The 18,724-nt window shown below is 40.3% G+C and overlaps 1 protein-coding gene across 1 annotated transcript; it reads right to left on the bottom strand.

The window, feature by feature from the left end:
* Window positions 1–445: 445 nt before the first annotated feature.
* Window positions 446–17,848, bottom strand: katnb1 (katanin p80 (WD repeat containing) subunit B 1). Its single transcript, XM_072465258.1, has 20 exons — window positions 17,712–17,848; window positions 16,559–16,674; window positions 15,767–15,897; window positions 15,125–15,242; window positions 14,324–14,427; window positions 14,177–14,218; window positions 13,551–13,634; window positions 13,066–13,181; window positions 10,800–10,871; window positions 9,649–9,799; window positions 8,569–8,759; window positions 7,868–8,010; window positions 7,743–7,793; window positions 7,577–7,638; window positions 6,905–7,132; window positions 6,437–6,586; window positions 5,687–5,763; window positions 5,533–5,607; window positions 5,170–5,286; window positions 446–1,948 (listed from the first exon to the last, which is right to left on the bottom strand). The coding sequence occupies exons 2-20, from the start codon at window positions 16,596–16,598 to the stop codon at window positions 1,807–1,809; spliced, it is 2,094 nt and encodes a 697-aa protein (XP_072321359.1). The 5' UTR covers window positions 16,599–16,674; window positions 17,712–17,848; the 3' UTR covers window positions 446–1,806.
* Between the last annotated feature and the right edge of the window lie 876 nt (window positions 17,849–18,724).

An 18,724-nucleotide genomic window follows, 5' to 3' on the forward strand; every position in this document is an offset into this window, starting at 1 on the left:
GTGATCAGAACGTGGCTATGTTTACATTTGCACCGAAGATCCGATCATGATCTGATTTCTGGAGTAATCAGATTATTGAAATATCATAGTTATATTATTACACTTGTATCATTATCAGATGTTTCTAGTTAAAATATTAAAATAACTCGCCCTCAGATTTTAGAATACATTTTACAATAGTTTTGTCAAGAAAATTATACAAAAAAAAGTTTAAAATGTATGAGACGAGAAAATCTTAAATATGAAAAGTTATTTTAAATTCTATTTGATCTCCAAATTCACAAATACAATTACTCTAAAACCAATTGATTACTTGACACACACATTTTTGATGATCAGATTTCTTGCTGTAAAAAAAATCTGATATTTTTTTCACTTATGGTTGGCACCTGAATGTAGCGTAAGACCATTTAGTGTTTGCTCAAAGAAGAGAAAAAAAATCACAAAACTGGAACCCGTTTCTTTAATCCCAGCACATCACATTTATTTACATCAACTATATTATGAAGAACATTAAATTAAAACAATCGCCGGTGTGAAAGTGTTAAAAGTGCACTTGTGTTGCTTTTAATGGCGGTTGGCAGCCAACTGAAAAGGTGCAGTTACCGCCACCTACTGTATTAAACTTCTCCATGGAGGCAAAGTTACAAGTCAGATCTGTGGAGAAATTACTCTTCTCACAGAAAGAACGCATGTTATAACGCATCGTATAATTGAATTAAAGCAAGTAGCGGTGGGCGATACTGACAAAAATCAATATCTTAATGTTTTTTAGGAATGTGCTAAAATGTGGCAGTAAATGTCTTTAACTCCGTCGGCAAAAATATCAGTTTATACTATGTTTGGGAGATTACACTTGATGTTTCTGTTAATTTTTTTCAAATCAACTCGTTTTGAGGAAAATTTGAGTAGTCTTTAATTATTTAGTAGTGTCTAACAATTATAGACAATATACTTGTTATTCCAATTTTGCATGATTCCAGGACAATAATTGTGATATTATACATTTTTCCATACATTTCCCATCTCTAAAAACAAGATATACAAGTTTAAAACCATTCTGCGGCAACAAAATGTTACTTAGTGCACCTTTACTACCACAGTCATTCCCATAGTAATACATTTCAAAAAAGGTATTTGGTGCAAGAAAACTCTTCAAATCCGTCAAATACATTTTACAAGTCAACATCAGCCAAAAGCATCAAAAGCGTCCGACTCATGGGTGGGCACAAACAGTGTGAACAGAGGCGGGAGATACAACTGTTAAAATGTTATCGTTTTGCTCTAAAATACAACAAAAAATGTACAGCAGCGACACAACAGCCATCAACGGAGGAGTTGGCGATTCAGGTAGGCTGAGCGGACATCTCTCGACCCAGATTTCTTGCAGTTTTGTCAATGGCTATGATAACATTTTAACACTTTGTGTCTCCCGCCTTTCTGTTGACACCTAAAGTAAACATATGGCCAAGACATCTATAGTTTCAATAGTTTACACAAGTAGAACCCTTTACTAATGCCCAGTGTTTAGAACTTTTTCTCCAAAAGGACAACATTTTAAAGAAAGTCATTTGAGCTGGAATGCATTTCATAATAAGACTGATTTTGCGTTCTTCACACTCAAAGCGGCTTCCCGAGTCTTTCAAAGGCTTCAGTTTAGAAATTCTTCTTAAAATCACAGTGACATGAATGAAAAAAAGGACTGTACACAGATTGTCTTTTAAATTTCACGTGCAACTTCTGGAAGAGCCTGAATCTCCAGTGGTTTTTAGAGATGCATTGTCTGTATTTGTTTTGGTTTCAGTCTCAGAGCGCGTCGTCCAGCGGCGCCATGAGGAGCTGCAGCTCTTTGAAGGCGCTGCCGTTGCGACCGACGTACGAAGACTTGTTTTTGACAATGTTGCTGAGGTTTTTCAGCTGCCTACAACAAACGCAGCACTTCTGGTGTCTGAAACGAGACAAAGACTTATTTAGGTTTGGCTCGGGTTGAGATTAGGGTTCAGGAAAAGTGTTGGAATGGTTGTCCTCTGCATTTGACCCGTCTTTCAGTGTCTCTGTGGGTAACCCGGACAGGAGCAGAGGGCAGCACTTGATTTTGTCAGGAGTAGGAAAGGCAGGTTTTATTTGTAGATGACAATTCGTAAAAATCTCAATACAAAGAAATAAAATAATTTAATTTAACTTTAAAAGGGAAGAGTGCAAATAAAACCCTTTCAGTCAAATGCACAGCTAAAAAGAACTGTTTTAGTATAAATTTGAACATTGTCAGAGTCTCAAATCTTCTGGACGACTGTAGATTATAAAGTGCAAAGTATCTGTCTGTAACTCCTTCTGAACTTTGTAAGACATTTCATATTTGTTTGTTTGACTATTACAAACTGAACAATATGAGCTGAAGAAAGTGCCTGCCCCGGGCCCCAATTCTCTTGACTGGAGTCAAAAGGGGCTGAATGATCAACTGGTGAGAATTAAAAGTGAATTAAATTAGACGTTGGCAAAATGTATGATATTTGGAAACAAAAAGGGACAAAGACATAAAATGTATAGTGGATGGAATCGAAGATGGAAAGAGAAAGAGTTAGTGACTTTAGAGGTTGTAATTGACTCCTGATTAAGATAAAAATCACAATTATAATCATACAAAGACAAGTCGGTGTAATCCCTCATTCGTCCAGGAGTGTTCCACTGTAGAAAAAGATTCAGATTCATCTGGACTCAGAATCTTTTTCTATAACTATACAAAGACAGAAATATCAAAGACTCGTGGTATTCTGTATAAAACTAAAGATGTCGTGATCCATAAATAAAGTTTGACACTATAAATAAATCCTTTTTTTTAATTTATTTTTAAATCAAAACGTGATGAATTTTAAAGACCTTGCCAATATAGTACTAAAGTACTTCATTTTTAGTATTTAATCTGGCTTTAACTATAATTTGAAGTGAAAGAGATCATTGTAAGTGTGTGTTTGCCAAAAGCCAGAAAAGAGTTTAAACAAAAAGGTTTGTCTTTTCTTGGGGCTCAGTTTAGGAACAATGTTAGTAAAGAGATGAAAGTGCATATTTATTACGATATTAAAAAAAAAAAGAAAAATAGTAATAATAATAAATATAGCCGCAAGCTGCAATGATCGGCCCTCGCCACGCCGCCGCCACATCGCCACAAGAGGAGGGGGCGTTAACGCGCCCCAATTGTCCTTTTATTACATCTACTGCTGAATCTGTGACGCTGTCACATCTTCTCCCCTTTGTTTTACCATCAAAAAGCAATTTTATTTTGAATTCTTGGCAAAATGTGCGGCTTTGCCGCACAGACACCGTGACTTTGAATAAAAATGTGGATAACTTTTGATGGTCCACACCTGAAGATGAGTCTCACCAAATTTCAGGTTAATAGGGCTGACGCCCTAAGAGGAGTTCATGAAAGTCTAAAGTGTAAACATGTTCTGGCGATTTCCCCATTGGAATAACATGGAAGGTTTCGGTCATTGCTACGGCAAAACCATAACAATTATGACATGGGTCTCATTGACTTTTTTGATGGGGATGCTAAAATTGAGTTGTGTGTCAAATTTCAGATAATTTAGCAAAACTAAACATTTAACCTCCATATAAAATCTGTAGGGGGCGCTGTGGCGCCAAATTAATTTATTTCACTTCAAGTAGGTTTAGGGCAAAGAGTTTAACAACTGATTCTAATTTGACGCAATTCGGACTTTATCTGCGCAAACGGCAGAAATGTTAAATTTGGGAGATTTCTGAAATTCTAGCTACAGTTTGCGGCTTCGCCGCTCAGAGACCGTGAGAGGTATCAATGTAATTTGAATAACTTTTGATGTCCCACTCCTCAGTAGCATTTTCACCAAATGTCAGCTTTTTAGGGCCAACGCCCTGGGAGGAGTTCGTAAAAGTACGGCGTTTGGAAAAACTCTCGAGTCATGTTAAGCCATGTTTGAAGCAATATGGCTGACATTTGGTTGGGTGGACGGCGTTGCCGTAATAATATTTTTTACTTCTCTTGTCACCATCTACCTCTGCGCCAAATTTCATGATTCTACGATCAGATTTTTTTTGTGTCATTTCCTATCTCTCAATGCATTTTTGGTACATTTGGGGGCGCTGACGCGCCAATTTTTTTATTTTAGAAAAGGGAGATAGCCAGAATGTAGAGAGGCACGATTTTTAGAGGTGTGCAAATTTTTGTGACTTTTCGTCAATGTTCACTGGGTGAAAAATAGGGGGGTTGGTCCCGAGAAGAAAGAAAGAAAGAATAATATTCCGATGCGAAAACAATGTTTCCCATTTTTCAAATATCATAAACTATACATTTTCGGAAAGCGCTCGCGCTTTCCTACCTCATGGTGTGGGTCCCTGGTCACTGACGGGTACTTTCGTTAATTTTGAGTGGGCTCCGCCCACTTTGTGTTTTTGGCCCTCTATACAGTAATAATGTTCAATTTTTGCATTACATGCTTATATGCACGGAACATGCAAGAGATGGGGAACGTATTCGTGAGCTACTTAGGGCAAATGAGTGCTTTATATGGGGATGACGACCGCAAATGTAAAGTGCTCGTTTAGTGCGCACTTTTGCACGGGCTTCGCCCGTTTACAACTGTAATGTTCCATTTTCCTACTACTAATTAGTATGCACAGGGCGTGTGTGAGTGAAGGAATGCATTAGTGAGTGTTTGGAAGTGGGCGAGCGCTTTCGCAGCCGTGCTTCGCACAGCCTTACGAGATTAATAAGCCTCTCGCCAGCTTGTGGCGCTCGGGCCTAATAATAAAATTATTTTTATAAATGTATTATTTTATTATATTTATTGTACTTATTTTATTTATTATATTGTATTTAATGTATTTATTTTATTTAAAACAAATTGTCAGCCATTCTAGAAGGATTTTTGAGTCTATGAATGTGTCTATATATGAACGTCAAAGTTGTAATACTTCTTTGAATATTTCAAAAAGGTAACTTGGATTCATATATTGGGCACAAAATTATATATTTTTTTTCTGGCCGTTTTGGTTACACAAACGCGACGTAATATGTGTGATGAAATATGACTACAGCCTGTAAACTTCGGAGGGACAAAAATTGGGAAAATGACTCGAGACCTGGCGATCTCCTCGTGTTTGTGCAGCAGAGGTCACAGGGTCAGACAATACCTCTCCTCTCGAGAGATGTCCACTCCAACCGAGGGCGTGGCCTTCAACGTTTCTGCGATCAAGGACCAGAAGTGCTTCATGATCAGCCTCAGGGACGTGCAGCCGGTCTGCATGTAGCTGAGAAACGCACCATTACACACAATTATTAAGAGTATAAGAGGTTTTCTACAAGAATGTTTTTTATAAGTTATCGTTGTTTTTTTTACTTCGTGTTGCAACACTGGAATTTCCCCATTGTGTGACAAATAAAGGCTTATCTTGTAATTACACACAATTACACACTTACAGCTGGAACGCAAGGCAGAAAGAGGCACTTTGGTTCACGCGTAGAGATTTAACGAAATGTGTATAATTGCGCGTTACCTCTCGTATTTGCTCTGCAGAAGTTTGTCGATTTGAGGAAGAACGGTCGTGCATAAATCCAGCTTCCAGATCGACCTGAAATGACACATTGAGTGATTAAATTTAGCTTTTTACAGATTTAATAAAAGTGCGTGAGCGTTTTCTTTGGACTCACGGTTGCAGGTTGACGATGTTGAGGATGTCCACGACGATGGCCAAGTCGTTCATAGAAACGGCTGTGTCCAGAGCTCTCTGTGGGAAACAGTTTTAAATCACAGACGTCATTTGATTTTGATCTTTCTTACAGTACAATGACACCATATTTCTGGTCATTCTTCCTCTGATTACAGTCATTTAAATCATGTTTAAGGTTCAGAAATCTGATAATAATCAGATTTTGGTGTGCATGTGAACATAACCACAAGTTGTTTTCACCCTGATGCCCTCTCTGCGTATGATCCACAAATATTGAACCTTATTATTTTTGCTCCACACACCTGACACATTCATCTCATGTCTTTAAGTCCTTTCAACTAACAACAATCTCTTTGCATTTGAATAAGTGTGGAGTTACCTTGGCGTAGTTTCAGACATGTATATAGTTTATTGCAGTATAATAACATTGCGAAGTTACCGTGGCGTCGTCTCAGACTTGTATATGGTTTATTACAGTATAATAACAGTGGAGTTACCGTGGTGTCGTTTCAAACTTGTATATGGTTTATTACAGTATAATAACATTGTGCAGTTACCGTGGCGTCGTCTCAGACTTGTATATGGTTTATTACAGTATAATAACAGTGGAGTTACCGTGGTGTCGTTTCAAACTTGTATATGGTTTATTACAGTATAATAACATTGTGCAGTTACCGTGGCGTCGTTTCAGACTTTTATATGGTTTATTACAGTATAATAACATAGTTACCTTGGCGTCGTCTCTGGCCCAGACGCCGCGCACCGTCTCCAGGTTCTTGTGTCGGCTACTGAGCATCACACTCATGGTGTCGTGGCCTTTCTTTATCTGAGACAGAGCCTCGTCCTCACTCAGGCCACCGGGACGGTTATGAGCAGAGGGCTAAAACAGAACATAAGAATTATTCATATGTACGCATATCACACACAAAAAAACTAAGGCTAGGAAATTGTATTAAGGCGAGGCACTACAGGTGAATAGGAAACAAAAGCGTCAACGTTATGCATTATTTGTACTTGAGGAAAGACATTATAATATCCCATATAAACCTAGAGTGGATTGAATGGAATAATTTCACATATTTAAGTGCAGAGTGTACAGTGCATTTCCATGTGAAGCCTGAATGTTGAGAGAGAAAACTGAAGGAAAAATAAAATAGTTTTGCCAGTAGTTTTTTGCCTCAAGTTAAATCAAACTCACGGGCAGGAAGTCGGCCACGTTGAGTCCGATGGGTTCGTTCCTGGAGCTGAGGATGATCTTGGGCTGAGGTGGAGGTTGTGGTTTGGTTTTGGTGACGCCCGGGGCAGGTGCGACAGGTGCAGTGGGGGCGGGAGGGGGCCAGGCCGTGGGGGGCTCCGCCCGTTTTGCACACGACACAACGGTGGGCTCCACTCTCTGCACCGGCGTCGACTGAGCCATCGGAGGAACCTGAGAACATGAAATGGGTAAAGAGTATTTATCCACGGGTTTCAGAGTGATGACCGTTGCCATAGTGATTCACATATTAAACTTAATATTAGAACGGAAATAGGTTCTCTAAAACGCTGTATATAACAGGAAGCTGATAAAAATGTAGTAATAGTACGTTTAAATGTTCTACTTTTGCTGTATTCAGGTGTTTAAACTGTTTATTTTATGTAGCATAACTTCAAACAATATTGTACGTTCTTGTAAATACAGATACTAATCGATCACTAATCACTAAGCCCTAGATACCCATTTGAACAAGTATCGATACTAAAAATGGATCTTTCCTGAAGAGAAAAGTCCACATTTGTAGTAACATAAAAGGAAATACAATTATTTTGTGAGAAAAGCAGATCTAAAAATGTATTCGTCGTTGACTACTGAAACAGAATGTGTAATAATGACCTTTTGCTTTTCAGAAAATGGAGCGATGTCCTTCATTTTGTGACTTATTCCCACAACAGACTCTGTAAAAAAAATATTAAAAATAGACAGGAAAAAGGCAACAATCAGTTATTCGCATTAACTTAAATGGACAGTAATTGGGAAATGGACAGTGACTCGTGCTGACCGTCTTCAAGTGGAGCAGGAAATGGGTCGGGGAACTTAGGAGGACTTCGAGCTGGAAAAGGGAACACATCGGGGTTAATGAAAGTTGCGGTGATGACGACTTACATGGCCTTAAATGCAACGCACAGATGGCGTTCTTGGGCTGGAAAATCTCTTTGTAGTCGTCAGCGTTGTAGATTTCGGCCGAAGACACTTTCTCGTCTCCTTCGTCTTCGCTGGGACTGCGTCGCTCGCCTTCGGGACTCCGTCTGCCGCTTTCCGACTTCTCTCTGAATACACAGGTTTGACAGCGTTTACGCCAGATGCCCTCCCTGCTTCATGCAATAGAAATCTTTCACAATGCAAACGTTATCAACTTAAGGTATTTAAACATTTTAGCGAGAATGTGGTTAACGGGGCAACAGCTCATTTACACTTATATGCCAAAAGGTCGTCCCTCAGCAGGAGAAAACACATAATTAATACAAATAAACTTTGTTGATCATAATGATTATTTTAGGACAATGAAGTTTTCATTACCGTCATCCTTTTGTTGTGCTTTTGGAAACTGTATATGATATGATGCATTCTACACCCAAATGTCACACCAAAATTGGGACTAAATCCTGAATTTAAAGGTTCACTATGTAACTATGTATGTAAATATATCATCATGTAACAAGTCAGATCTGTGGAGAGGCGACCCAGCATATTGCATTTCACCCGTACTGCCCGTCAGAGCTCGGGGCTGAGAGGACTGAACGATTCCTTTTGCATTCATAACTTTCATCTTCCAGTGCATTTCTTTGACAGTAAAACATGTGTAACCGTCAGCTGAGACCCTCTACCTCTGCTTGGTGCAGGAGGTGGTGGGCCTCTCGTAGCTGCGTCTCAGAGCGGCTCCTTTGGGCTCGCTCGGCACTGACAGAGGCTGGTCGTCCTGGATGATGTCCTGGATTACGGCTCCTCCGTTTCTCTTCACTCGCTTCAGGTCCACGACAAACGTGGAGACAGTGGACAGATGAAGAGACGCTCCGATCTGAAAGAACAGACAGCATCTCATTTCATCAGAATGTGACTCTAGGGAATACTTTCACTCGCCAACGTATTAAAATGCCGTTAAAGTATTATAAATACATCAGAAATGAGTACCGGGTAGTACCATTTTGAACTAACATATTGAAAGTATGGCTTGGCCATCTAATCTACAGATAAAAGCTGACTATTATTGTCAATAATGTTTGGTTACACCTTATTTAGTCTTATTAAAGTATTAACAAAGGGTTAATTCATAATGCGCAATAGATCATTAAAAATGATTAAGGGGTTACGGTATAAATTAAGTGGTTATTAAACCGGAATCACTCTAAATTAACTCTTTGTTCATTATTAATGTCTCCTACTAAAAGTGTAGTTTTTTATAAAGTTACCTGATATTTATTTTTTATTTATTTTATTTTACATTACAAGACTAGAGCATTATTAAAATGGTTTGGAAAATGGCAAAAGTGGTCACAGATTTGATTCTTTTCTCTTTTGAGTGTATATTTTCTCCTCATTTATGCACCTCAGCTTTCACAGCCACTAAACAAGGACAATACAGTTCACTCTAGGTCCAAAACTCTCCTGGATAAGAAAAAAGTAAGAGCCACAAAATGTTGTAGTGTTGTAGTCTTTAAAGATCTATATCTAGATCCATGGTAAAATAAAAAACAGAGTTTGATTCTTTATGATTATATTAAAGAGCACATGACATGTTGGACTACACATTTCATCAAACGTTGTTCACATAATTGTATTCCAGGTGCATTTCTTGTGTGTTACTGCATTTTGGATGGAACTGTGCGTACTGATGACAGAGAAATACTTACTACCCTAAAAACAAAAGCGATGAGAAGATAAACATGAAAAGCAGACTTGCTCCTCACCAGTTGTTGGTTGCAGACTGAGAGGTCAGACACTTTGCCCCAGCTCACAGTCACCACATCGAAGCAGCGCTCCGGCTCCCAACCGAAAACCCGGAGCGTGTCGGAGGAGCCGCTGAACAGACAGGCCCCGTCCGGACTGAAGAACACACATCTGAGGAGGAGAGAGGGTCAGAGAGGGGTGAAGAGGGTCAGAGAGGGTCAAAGAGGGGTGAAGAGGGTCAGAGAGGGTCAAAGAGGGGTGAAGAGGGTCAGAGAGAGTCAGAGAGGGATGAAGAGGGTCAAAGAGGGGTGAAGAGGGTCAGAGAGGGTCAGAGAGGGGTGAAGAGGGTCAGAGAGAGTCAGAGAGGGATGAAGAGGGTCAGAGAGAGTCAGAGAGGGATGAAGAGGGTCAGAGAGAGGGGTGAAGAGGGTCAGAGAGGGGTAGAGAGGGGTGAAGAGGGTCAGAGAGAGGTGAAGAGGGTCAGAGAGAGGTGAAGAGGGTCAGAGAGGGGTGAAGAGGGTCAGAGAGGGGTGAAGAGGGTCAGAGAGGGGTGAAGAGGGTCAGAGAGGGGTAGAGAGGGTCAGAGAGGGGTGAAGAGGGTCAGAGAGGGGTGAAGAGGGTCAGAGAGGGGTAGAGAGGGGTGAAGAGGGTCAGAGAGAGGTGAAGAGGGTCAGAGAGAGGTGAAGAGGGTCAGAGAGGGGTGAAGAGGGTCAGAGAGGGGTGAAGAGGGTCAGAGAGGGGTGAAGAGGGTCAGAGAGGGGTAGAGAGGGTCAGAGAGGGGTGAAGAGGGTCAGAGAGGGGTGAAGAGGGTCAGAGAGGGTAAAAGAAGATCCTAGAAGGAGGGTCTAAGGACAGGGGATGCTGGGACATTGCTAAACTTCTATGAACATTGGTTGATCTTTTCTCATTGTCGCCCTTTGAGGCAACTGCTGCTATGATTCCGGGCGTTACAAAAAAAATGAATTGAAATTGAAGTGTGTTACAGCTTTTTGATTAAGGCAAAAATCACAATTATTATTTGGCTCATAATTGGGAGAGGAAGTATTTTTCCTAATAATTTTTGTGTAGAAAGGAAAAGGAAAGTGACAGCTTTACAGACAAGCTGGGGTCACAGTTTGAATTCCGCTTCCTTCCTCTGTCTGTTTGAGAACAGGAGAAAACTGGCACAGACCTGACGGCGCTGGTGTCTCCCTCCAAAGAGCCGACCATCGTGAACTTCTCCAGGTCCCAAAGTTTTACCGTCCTGTAACAAGAAACAACATTTTATATTACATTACATTGTATTATTATTTATACCTTTATTATGTCTATTATGTCAGTCACATCATTTCACATTTTCTTACATGATATTTAATATACGATAACCTTTATTTGTCCCACAATGAGGAAATTCCAGTGTTGCAACATAGATTAGGCACAGAAGTATAATAATAAAAACAGATGACTTGGAAATAACTCTTATAATCTTAATGATAATAATAATAATAACAACACACGTTATTTACAGCTGTTATATGGACAGAAAATATTGCCCCAGGGATGATTGACATCATGTCACAGTATTGCACATGATTATAACAGTATTGCACATGCATTATAAAAAGATGAGTGACACATGTTCAGGGCAAACAGTGTTCATTGAGTCTGACAGCAGCAAGAAGGAAAGACCTGTGAAACGTCTCCTTCACACAGCGAGTGGATCAGTGGATCAGTCTCTCACTGAAGCTGCTCTCCAGAGCGGACAGAGTGTCCAGCATAGATGTGAGTTTAGCCAGGACCCTCCTGTCCCCCACCTCCTGCACCGAGTCCAGAGCACAGCCCAGGACGGAGCTGGACTTCTTGATGACTTTGTCCAGCTTCCTCCTCTCCCTCTCTGTGATGCTGCTGCTCCAGCAGGCCACACCGTACAGGAGGGCTGACGCCACCACAGAGTCATAGAAGGTCTTCAGGAGTGGCCCTGTCACTCCAAAAGACCTGAGTCTCCTCAGGAGGTAGAGCCGACTCTGGCTCTTCCTGTACAGTGCGTCTGTGTTATGAGTCCAGTCCAGTTTGTGGTTCAGATGAACACCCAGGTACTTGTATGAGTCCACTCTCTCAATGTCCCGTCCCTGGATGTTCACTGGTGAGGGGGCAGCAGAGTGGCGTCTGCAGAAGTCAGAACCACCAGAACCACCATTTCCTTTGTCTTTCCTGCGTTGATGAGGAGGTGGTTCTGCTGACACCAGTCCACAAAGTTCTGTGCTAGTCCTCTGTACTCCGCATCGTCGTCACCTGTGATGATTCCGATGATGGCAGAGTCGTCAGTGAATGTCTGCAGGACACAGCTGTCCATGTCGCGTCTGAGGTCTGCAGTGTACAGGGTGAAGAGAAAGGGCACGAGGATGGTGCCCTGGGGCGCCCCCACACTGCAGGTCCCCCACACTGCAGGTCCCCCACACTGCAGGTCCCCCACACTGCAGGTCCCCCACACTGCAGGTCCCCCACACTGCAGGTCCAAGTGTCAGACACACAGTTCCGGGCTCTCACAAACTGGGGTCGGTCTGTGAGGTAGTCCAGGATCCACTCTGCCAGGTCATACTCCACACCAGCCGTCTCCAGCTTGTCCCTCAGGAGCAGCGACTGGATGGTGTTGAAGGCGCTGGAGAGATCAAAGAACAGGATCCTCACAGAGCTGCCAGGCTTTTCCAGGTGAGAGAGAGAGCGGTGCAGCAGGGAGATGACGGTGTCCTCCATTCTGATGCCAGGCCGGTATGCAAACTGCAGCAGATCCATGGCTGCGCTAAAAGGTGGAGCGGAGGTGGTCCATGGGTGAGTCCAGGTGGAGTTGTGAGCTGATCGGCTGAAGCAGAGGTGTGAAGAGGAACGGGTGCGGGTCATTGTCCAGCTGTGGAGGTGAGAGCATGCAGCTGGACAGGGGGGGAAGTGAGAGTTCAGGTCGTTCACCCACGGTAAATCCCCCTCCTTCTGGAGTGGGCAGGGGGGACTTTGAAGCCTGACATGGTTTTCAGGCTCCTCCACACTCCCTGAATGTTCTGCTGCTGCAGTTTCTCCTCCATCTTTCTCTTGTAGCTGGCTACCGCCTTCCTGATCTTCCTCCTCAGCTTCTTCTGCACAGTCCTCAAATCCTCCTTGTTCCCTGACCTGAAAGCTGTCTTCTTCTCCTTCAGCAGAGCTTTCAATTCCAGGTTAATCCTCGGCTTGTTGTTTGGAAAACACTGCACCGTCCGGGTGGGTACAGTGTTTTCAAAACAGACGTTTATGTGTTGATGTCCTCCCCATGTGGGTCATAAAGCTCAGTCCAGACAGTGGCGCTGAAGCAGTCCCTCAGAGCCTCATCGCTCTCAGCAGACCACCTCTTCACCACATGGGCACCACAGGCTGTATGTGCACGATGGGTTCATACACAGGCCGCAGATGTAGTAGTTGGAGAGTCTCACCTGTCTGCACTGCCCGAGGCCAGAAGATACTCGTTGGGATGAAACTGGACGATGTTGACAGCTCCAGAGTGAGACTTGAACTCAGTGATGGCTTTTCCCGCTGCCAGGTCCCACAGCTGAAGACAGAAACAGAACAAGATGCTTTATGAGCAGCTCCATGCACTGAACATACAGACACCACAGTAAATCAATCTAATGTTTGTGTTGGACTGTACCTATTAAGAAAATGAACCAGAGTGTGGGATTTGAAGGAGTCTCCGTGTGTGTCCAGTGATTTCTACAACAAGATTCAAGTGGAAATGTCCCTACTGCTCCCTGTAACTGTGTGGCATGTCCCGAGCATGTTCGCTGCATTTAATCAGATTAACATTTTTCTCCATCAGTCTTAAGCACCCTGGTCTGTGAATGACCCACTCCCCTAAAAACACACGCAGAACCCCGCGGTCATAGTACGCTGTACGTGTTATACTTTATATACTTTATACCTTCACTGTGCAGTCGTCACTCGCTGAAGCCAACCATTTCCCATCGGGACTGAAGGCCAGACTCCTCACTGCCTCCGTGTGCCCCTGAGAACAACAAAACATCCTGCGTTCAGGTTTAAACACAATAACTTCCGTTTTAGATACAGTAGGTCTAAATAATATGAAAATGTGCGCATTTAATTATGTTGTATTTGCTCTCCCTCATCATTATTTTACTCAAAGTTATGTTTAGATCAATTCATTCACATTCGAGTAATCCTGGAATGTTTTTATTCTGCACTCACAAACCATGTACTTATTTTTTTTTTTTTAAACTAAGGCTTTAAGTCATACACACAGGGGTCAAAAGGTAGCAATTAAAAATATAAATAAAAACCTGCTTTCTACTGTGAAATTTCTATTGCTTTTTTGGATCAATACTGAAGTTTGGAACTAACAAAATACACAATTTTGACCTGCTTATGTTATATCCTACTTAGCCTATCTAATATACAGTACATGTACCTCAAAAAGCCTACAGTCTTTATTAAACCAAATGAAAACTAACCTACAATGTATTATTGACATTAGATTAGAGATGACAGAAGTAAAATTCAGTTTTTGTTTGTGTAAAATCACAGACACACCTGATATCTGAAAATGTATCCTTTCCTCCGGACGTCCCACAGCTGCACAGAGAAAATAATGATAAGACTGTAGTGTTAGTCCAGCCCGTTTGAGAATATAAAAAGTTCATATCGCTCTCGTATAAACGCACAGAACAAACGCCTCACCTTAATGTTGGTGTCCATCGAACTGGAAGCGAGGAAGTTTTCAGCCAACGGATGACAGCCCAGACTGGTGATGTTTGCTTTGTGTCCCATTAAAGTGCGTAAAACTGAAGAGGGTGAAACAGAAAGGTCAGATTCACCGGCTCATCTGAATCCTCGAGTCGATTTGACAAGTAAGGATTCAATGGTGGAAAGTAACAAGGTCCAAAAGAAAGGTATTTTAGGTAACTACAATTTTCAATACTGTAAATAAGTTTTGTTTTTGAGAGCGTCTGGTGACATCCGTTTGAGCAAACAAACGTGTATTAATAAAAACTACCTAGACATTTTGACTCAGTAGCTTTTGTTGACCAAAAATCAGCACAACTCTTTATGAAGATCACCACTGTTGATATTTTAAAAGTATTTCACAGATTTGAGAACTGTTCTAATCATACATTTGTACTTTTGCTCAGGTTTATTTATGTGATACTTTATATTTTTTTTAAAGTAACAAAACTGAGTACTTCTTCCACCACTGTAAGGATTAAATCTTAAAAATCCATAGAGACGCGCATACATTACACACAAATGCTTGTAATTGAATAAATTAAGTCTAATGCCAGACATCAAACATTCCAAAGCAATAACATCTCCATGGAAACAAGTGGTGGATCCTCAAACAGAAAAATTACATAGTGCACCTTTAAGAGCTGCTATTGGCACCTTCTGATCACTGCTGATAGTTACGGTACAATCGGGAAACATGTTGACAATCAATCAACTCACATCCAGTTGAAACAATAACTTCAAGTTTAAACTCACTTTTGGCGGCCTCCAGGTCCCAGATCTTGATGGATCCGGAATGAGACCCAGCCACGACCTGCTCCTCAGAGTGGTTCAGCTGCAGACACTCGATGGGACTCTTGCTTCCCGTCAGACTCTAAAAACAACACCAACACATTTAAATATTTACATGACTACGACTTTACACAAACTAGAGAAACGAAGATTCAGCAACTTCTATTTACACAAACTAGAGCCCTTGATATAATTTACCGGAAGAACCCACCCACGTGAGGCCCGTCGCTAGAACACACTTACTGCACGAGTGTGATACATTTGCTTCAGAAAAATATCGCAATAAACTATTGTATTGAAACTACTTGATGCTACTGACACAACAAGCTTGAATCCTGGTAAAACGTTTTTCTAGAGCACGTGGAGAATCACACAGAGGAAGCACCTTAATTTGAATCTATTGTGAGTAGTGGAAGTTGCTTATTTGAGCTGTAGAGGATCAATATACTATTATAGTAGTATTGTACTACCATTTAAAAAAATCCTTATATTCCTCATATAGTTCAATTGATATCATGTCATTTGGAACATAATGCCATACTGTGGAGCATTCCAGACAAAGCAGTAAGATCTCAAACAGGCCCAGTGGTTGGACTGTCATGTTACCATGATGCAGTTGGCCTTGCTGACCGCCCAGATGTTGACCCTGCAGTCCTCGCCACCGGTGGCCAGCAGGCGCCCGGAGCTTTTCCCCAGTGACAGACAAGTCACCCTGCTGGTGTGGGCCTGGAACTCCTCTGAAAACAGAGGGCACAACGCTTCAACGTGGAGTACGTGCACGTGGAGTACGTGCAGAGCAGATTTTAGCAGGTGATTTTATAGTTTTATAATGAATGAGCGCTGTTAAAAGTATACCAAATTTGACAATAATTGATACCAAAAATAGAATTAAAACTAGATACTAATTTCAGCATGAATCGATACTATATAATAAAACAATAATTCTATTAACATTGACCTTTTTTAGATGGTATATTAAAGATCTTAGATCTATAAAAGAACTAGCATAAGACCACATGGAAACAAAGAAAATACTATTATTTTCAGTCTAAAAACACAAACTATTTACACTTATTATTGCTATATCGGAATTGGTATCAAGCCTACTGCTTAGTATCGAAACCAAGTGAGTGTCGTGACACTAGAAATGAATGTTTATTTGATCGCCAAGTTTCAGAGAGCTGGGCTATGTTCATCAACTGAGCCACTTGTAGCAGTTAGGGGCCCAAATATATGGTTTTGTCAAGTCAAAAGGGACATTTATGTTGAGAATAATTCAGTGCTTTATTAATCCTTTCCAAAGTCACAGTTTCCTTGGAGCAAAAGCATGTCAGCCAAGAACACAGTGGCAGTAAACGTAGACAATAGAAGGGGCTGAACTATCTAAGATGTACTCACGCAGTCTCCATGAGATTTTTGTGGAGCTGACAGCGGCCATTTTGAATCACCGAAGGGACAGTTCACAGCATCAGGGTCGGTCTGAAGAGGACTCTGCTCATGTCCGTACTCTGCACCTGCAAAAATAATACATTACAGCGTGCGCTACAGATTTCTTTATTGTGCATGTCTTGACAGTCACCATAACAATCTCTCCAAAATGTGTTAAAAAGGGCAGATGTTTCTGGGGTACTGCATAATAATAATAATGTGAATGAATTGTAATACCACAAGTTACACTTTCTAATCAGCTTTTACATTTTTTTATAGTTGACATATTATATTATTATATTTTCTGTTTCTGAAATCCAACTCTTTTGATATTATCAATATTTATACTATTAACCCAGTCACCTTTAGAGTGTCCAAAAATAGTTAAAGGTTACATTTCAAAGACCTGACGACTAAAAGCTGTCTGGGGAAAATATAATGAATATTTTTGTCAACTGACAAAAGCACAAGTCCGAACTTTATGTGGTCATTAATGCCTCATTTGTCCAGATCAGCCCTTGATCTGTCTGCCAAACATTTACAGCTCAAATTTAGGAAGTTCATTTGTTCAATCCAATTTCAGCCCCCACAGTCAAACAACTAAAGGAACCAAAAATGGTTATACAAATAATGCTTTATGCTTAGCATTAGCATTGTAGCATTGTCATTAACACATAGAAGTAACTTTGTTTCATCTGTAATCAGTGATTCTTTGACCATTAAAGGCAATAACTAACATTCATACTGTACTTACGTAAATAAAATGATTCAAATAAGGACTGCTTGTGCATATCATAGTCTCAATATAAACCGGTTAGAAACAGGCAGAACTCAGGCAACTGTGCAGTTATAGCATTAGATTAAAGCTAACTAGCTATATTTAAAAACTGACATTTATTCATTTACCAACATTACACTTGTCAACTAGCTTAACTAGCCTAACCTAACAAGTACATTTAAACATACACGTCAAGATAAACTTTTAATAGCCACGAACAACTTAAAAGTTGTCCGTGTTTACGTTGCTTTTTATGTGGTCACTAGTCTTTGTTCTAATAAACGTGAGCCTTTACTGCATTTAGCAGGAGTTATTTTGAGACAAAAGTAGATTAGATGTCTTTACCTGTGAGTTTCGGGTGCCATCTATCATCGGAGAGCTCGTAAAGGTGATGTATTGCGAGTAAAACGGCTAATTTTGAGCAGAAACTGTGCAGATGAAACTTGTTGACGGCTGTGACTGTTCCGCCGCAGCTTAGCAACTGGAAGGAACACTACGTCACATCTGCCGCTTTTCTACATCACTTCCGCCGCTCTCCTGGACGACTGTGCATCAATACTACGAATAAATTATTATTATCATCATTATTATTATTATTATTATTATTATTATTATTATTATTATTATTATACTAATTTATCATTAATATTATTACAATACTAAGTTATAATAATGTTTTTTTTTTTTAATTGTAAAAAGAAAAGTACTAAAATACTTTAGAAATATTTGTGTGTTTTCCTTTAGATGTACTGTTTTCCTATGTATACTTTTAACTATTTATGTTTATAAATCATATTTTGTTGATGTAATATGTTGATTTTCTGTAAACTGATATCCTGAATTAAAAAAAAAAAAAATAGTGATAATATAAAATCTCAAAATCAAATGATAAACACAGAGCACCCACTTTTTTCCTTGATAAAGTGTTTGATTAATGCTGAAGTTTGGCATTAACAAAATACACAATATCTTATCTGCTTCTGTTATAGTCTACTTATCCTACTTAATAAAAAAAATAGCATCATGTCTTTATTAAACCAAATGAAATGTCAAAATCAAATGAAAAAGACAGAGGACCTACATATTTGTTACTTGATTAAGTGTTAGTGTATTAGCTGCGAATCTCCTAAATTCAATTAGTAACTTTTAAAGGGGACATATTAAGCAAAATCAACTTTAATGAGCGTTGACCTTATTACAATGAACAATAGTGTGTGCGACGTTGTATTCTATTTCATGTCTCGGGATGACATAATATTTGGTATGTTAATTAAATATAAAAAAAAAAAGAGGCGCTCTGTGTAAATCTAATTTTATGTCTTGCAAAAAATGTTATCCATAAAGTGTGCCCCCAACTT

The sequence above is a fragment of the Eucyclogobius newberryi genome, unplaced genomic scaffold (genome assembly GCF_026437365.1).
Source record: "Eucyclogobius newberryi isolate DKJ021-1_F unplaced genomic scaffold, fEucNew1.0.hap1 SCAF_5, whole genome shotgun sequence".
Lineage (NCBI taxonomy): Eukaryota > Metazoa > Chordata > Actinopteri > Gobiiformes > Gobiidae > Eucyclogobius > Eucyclogobius newberryi.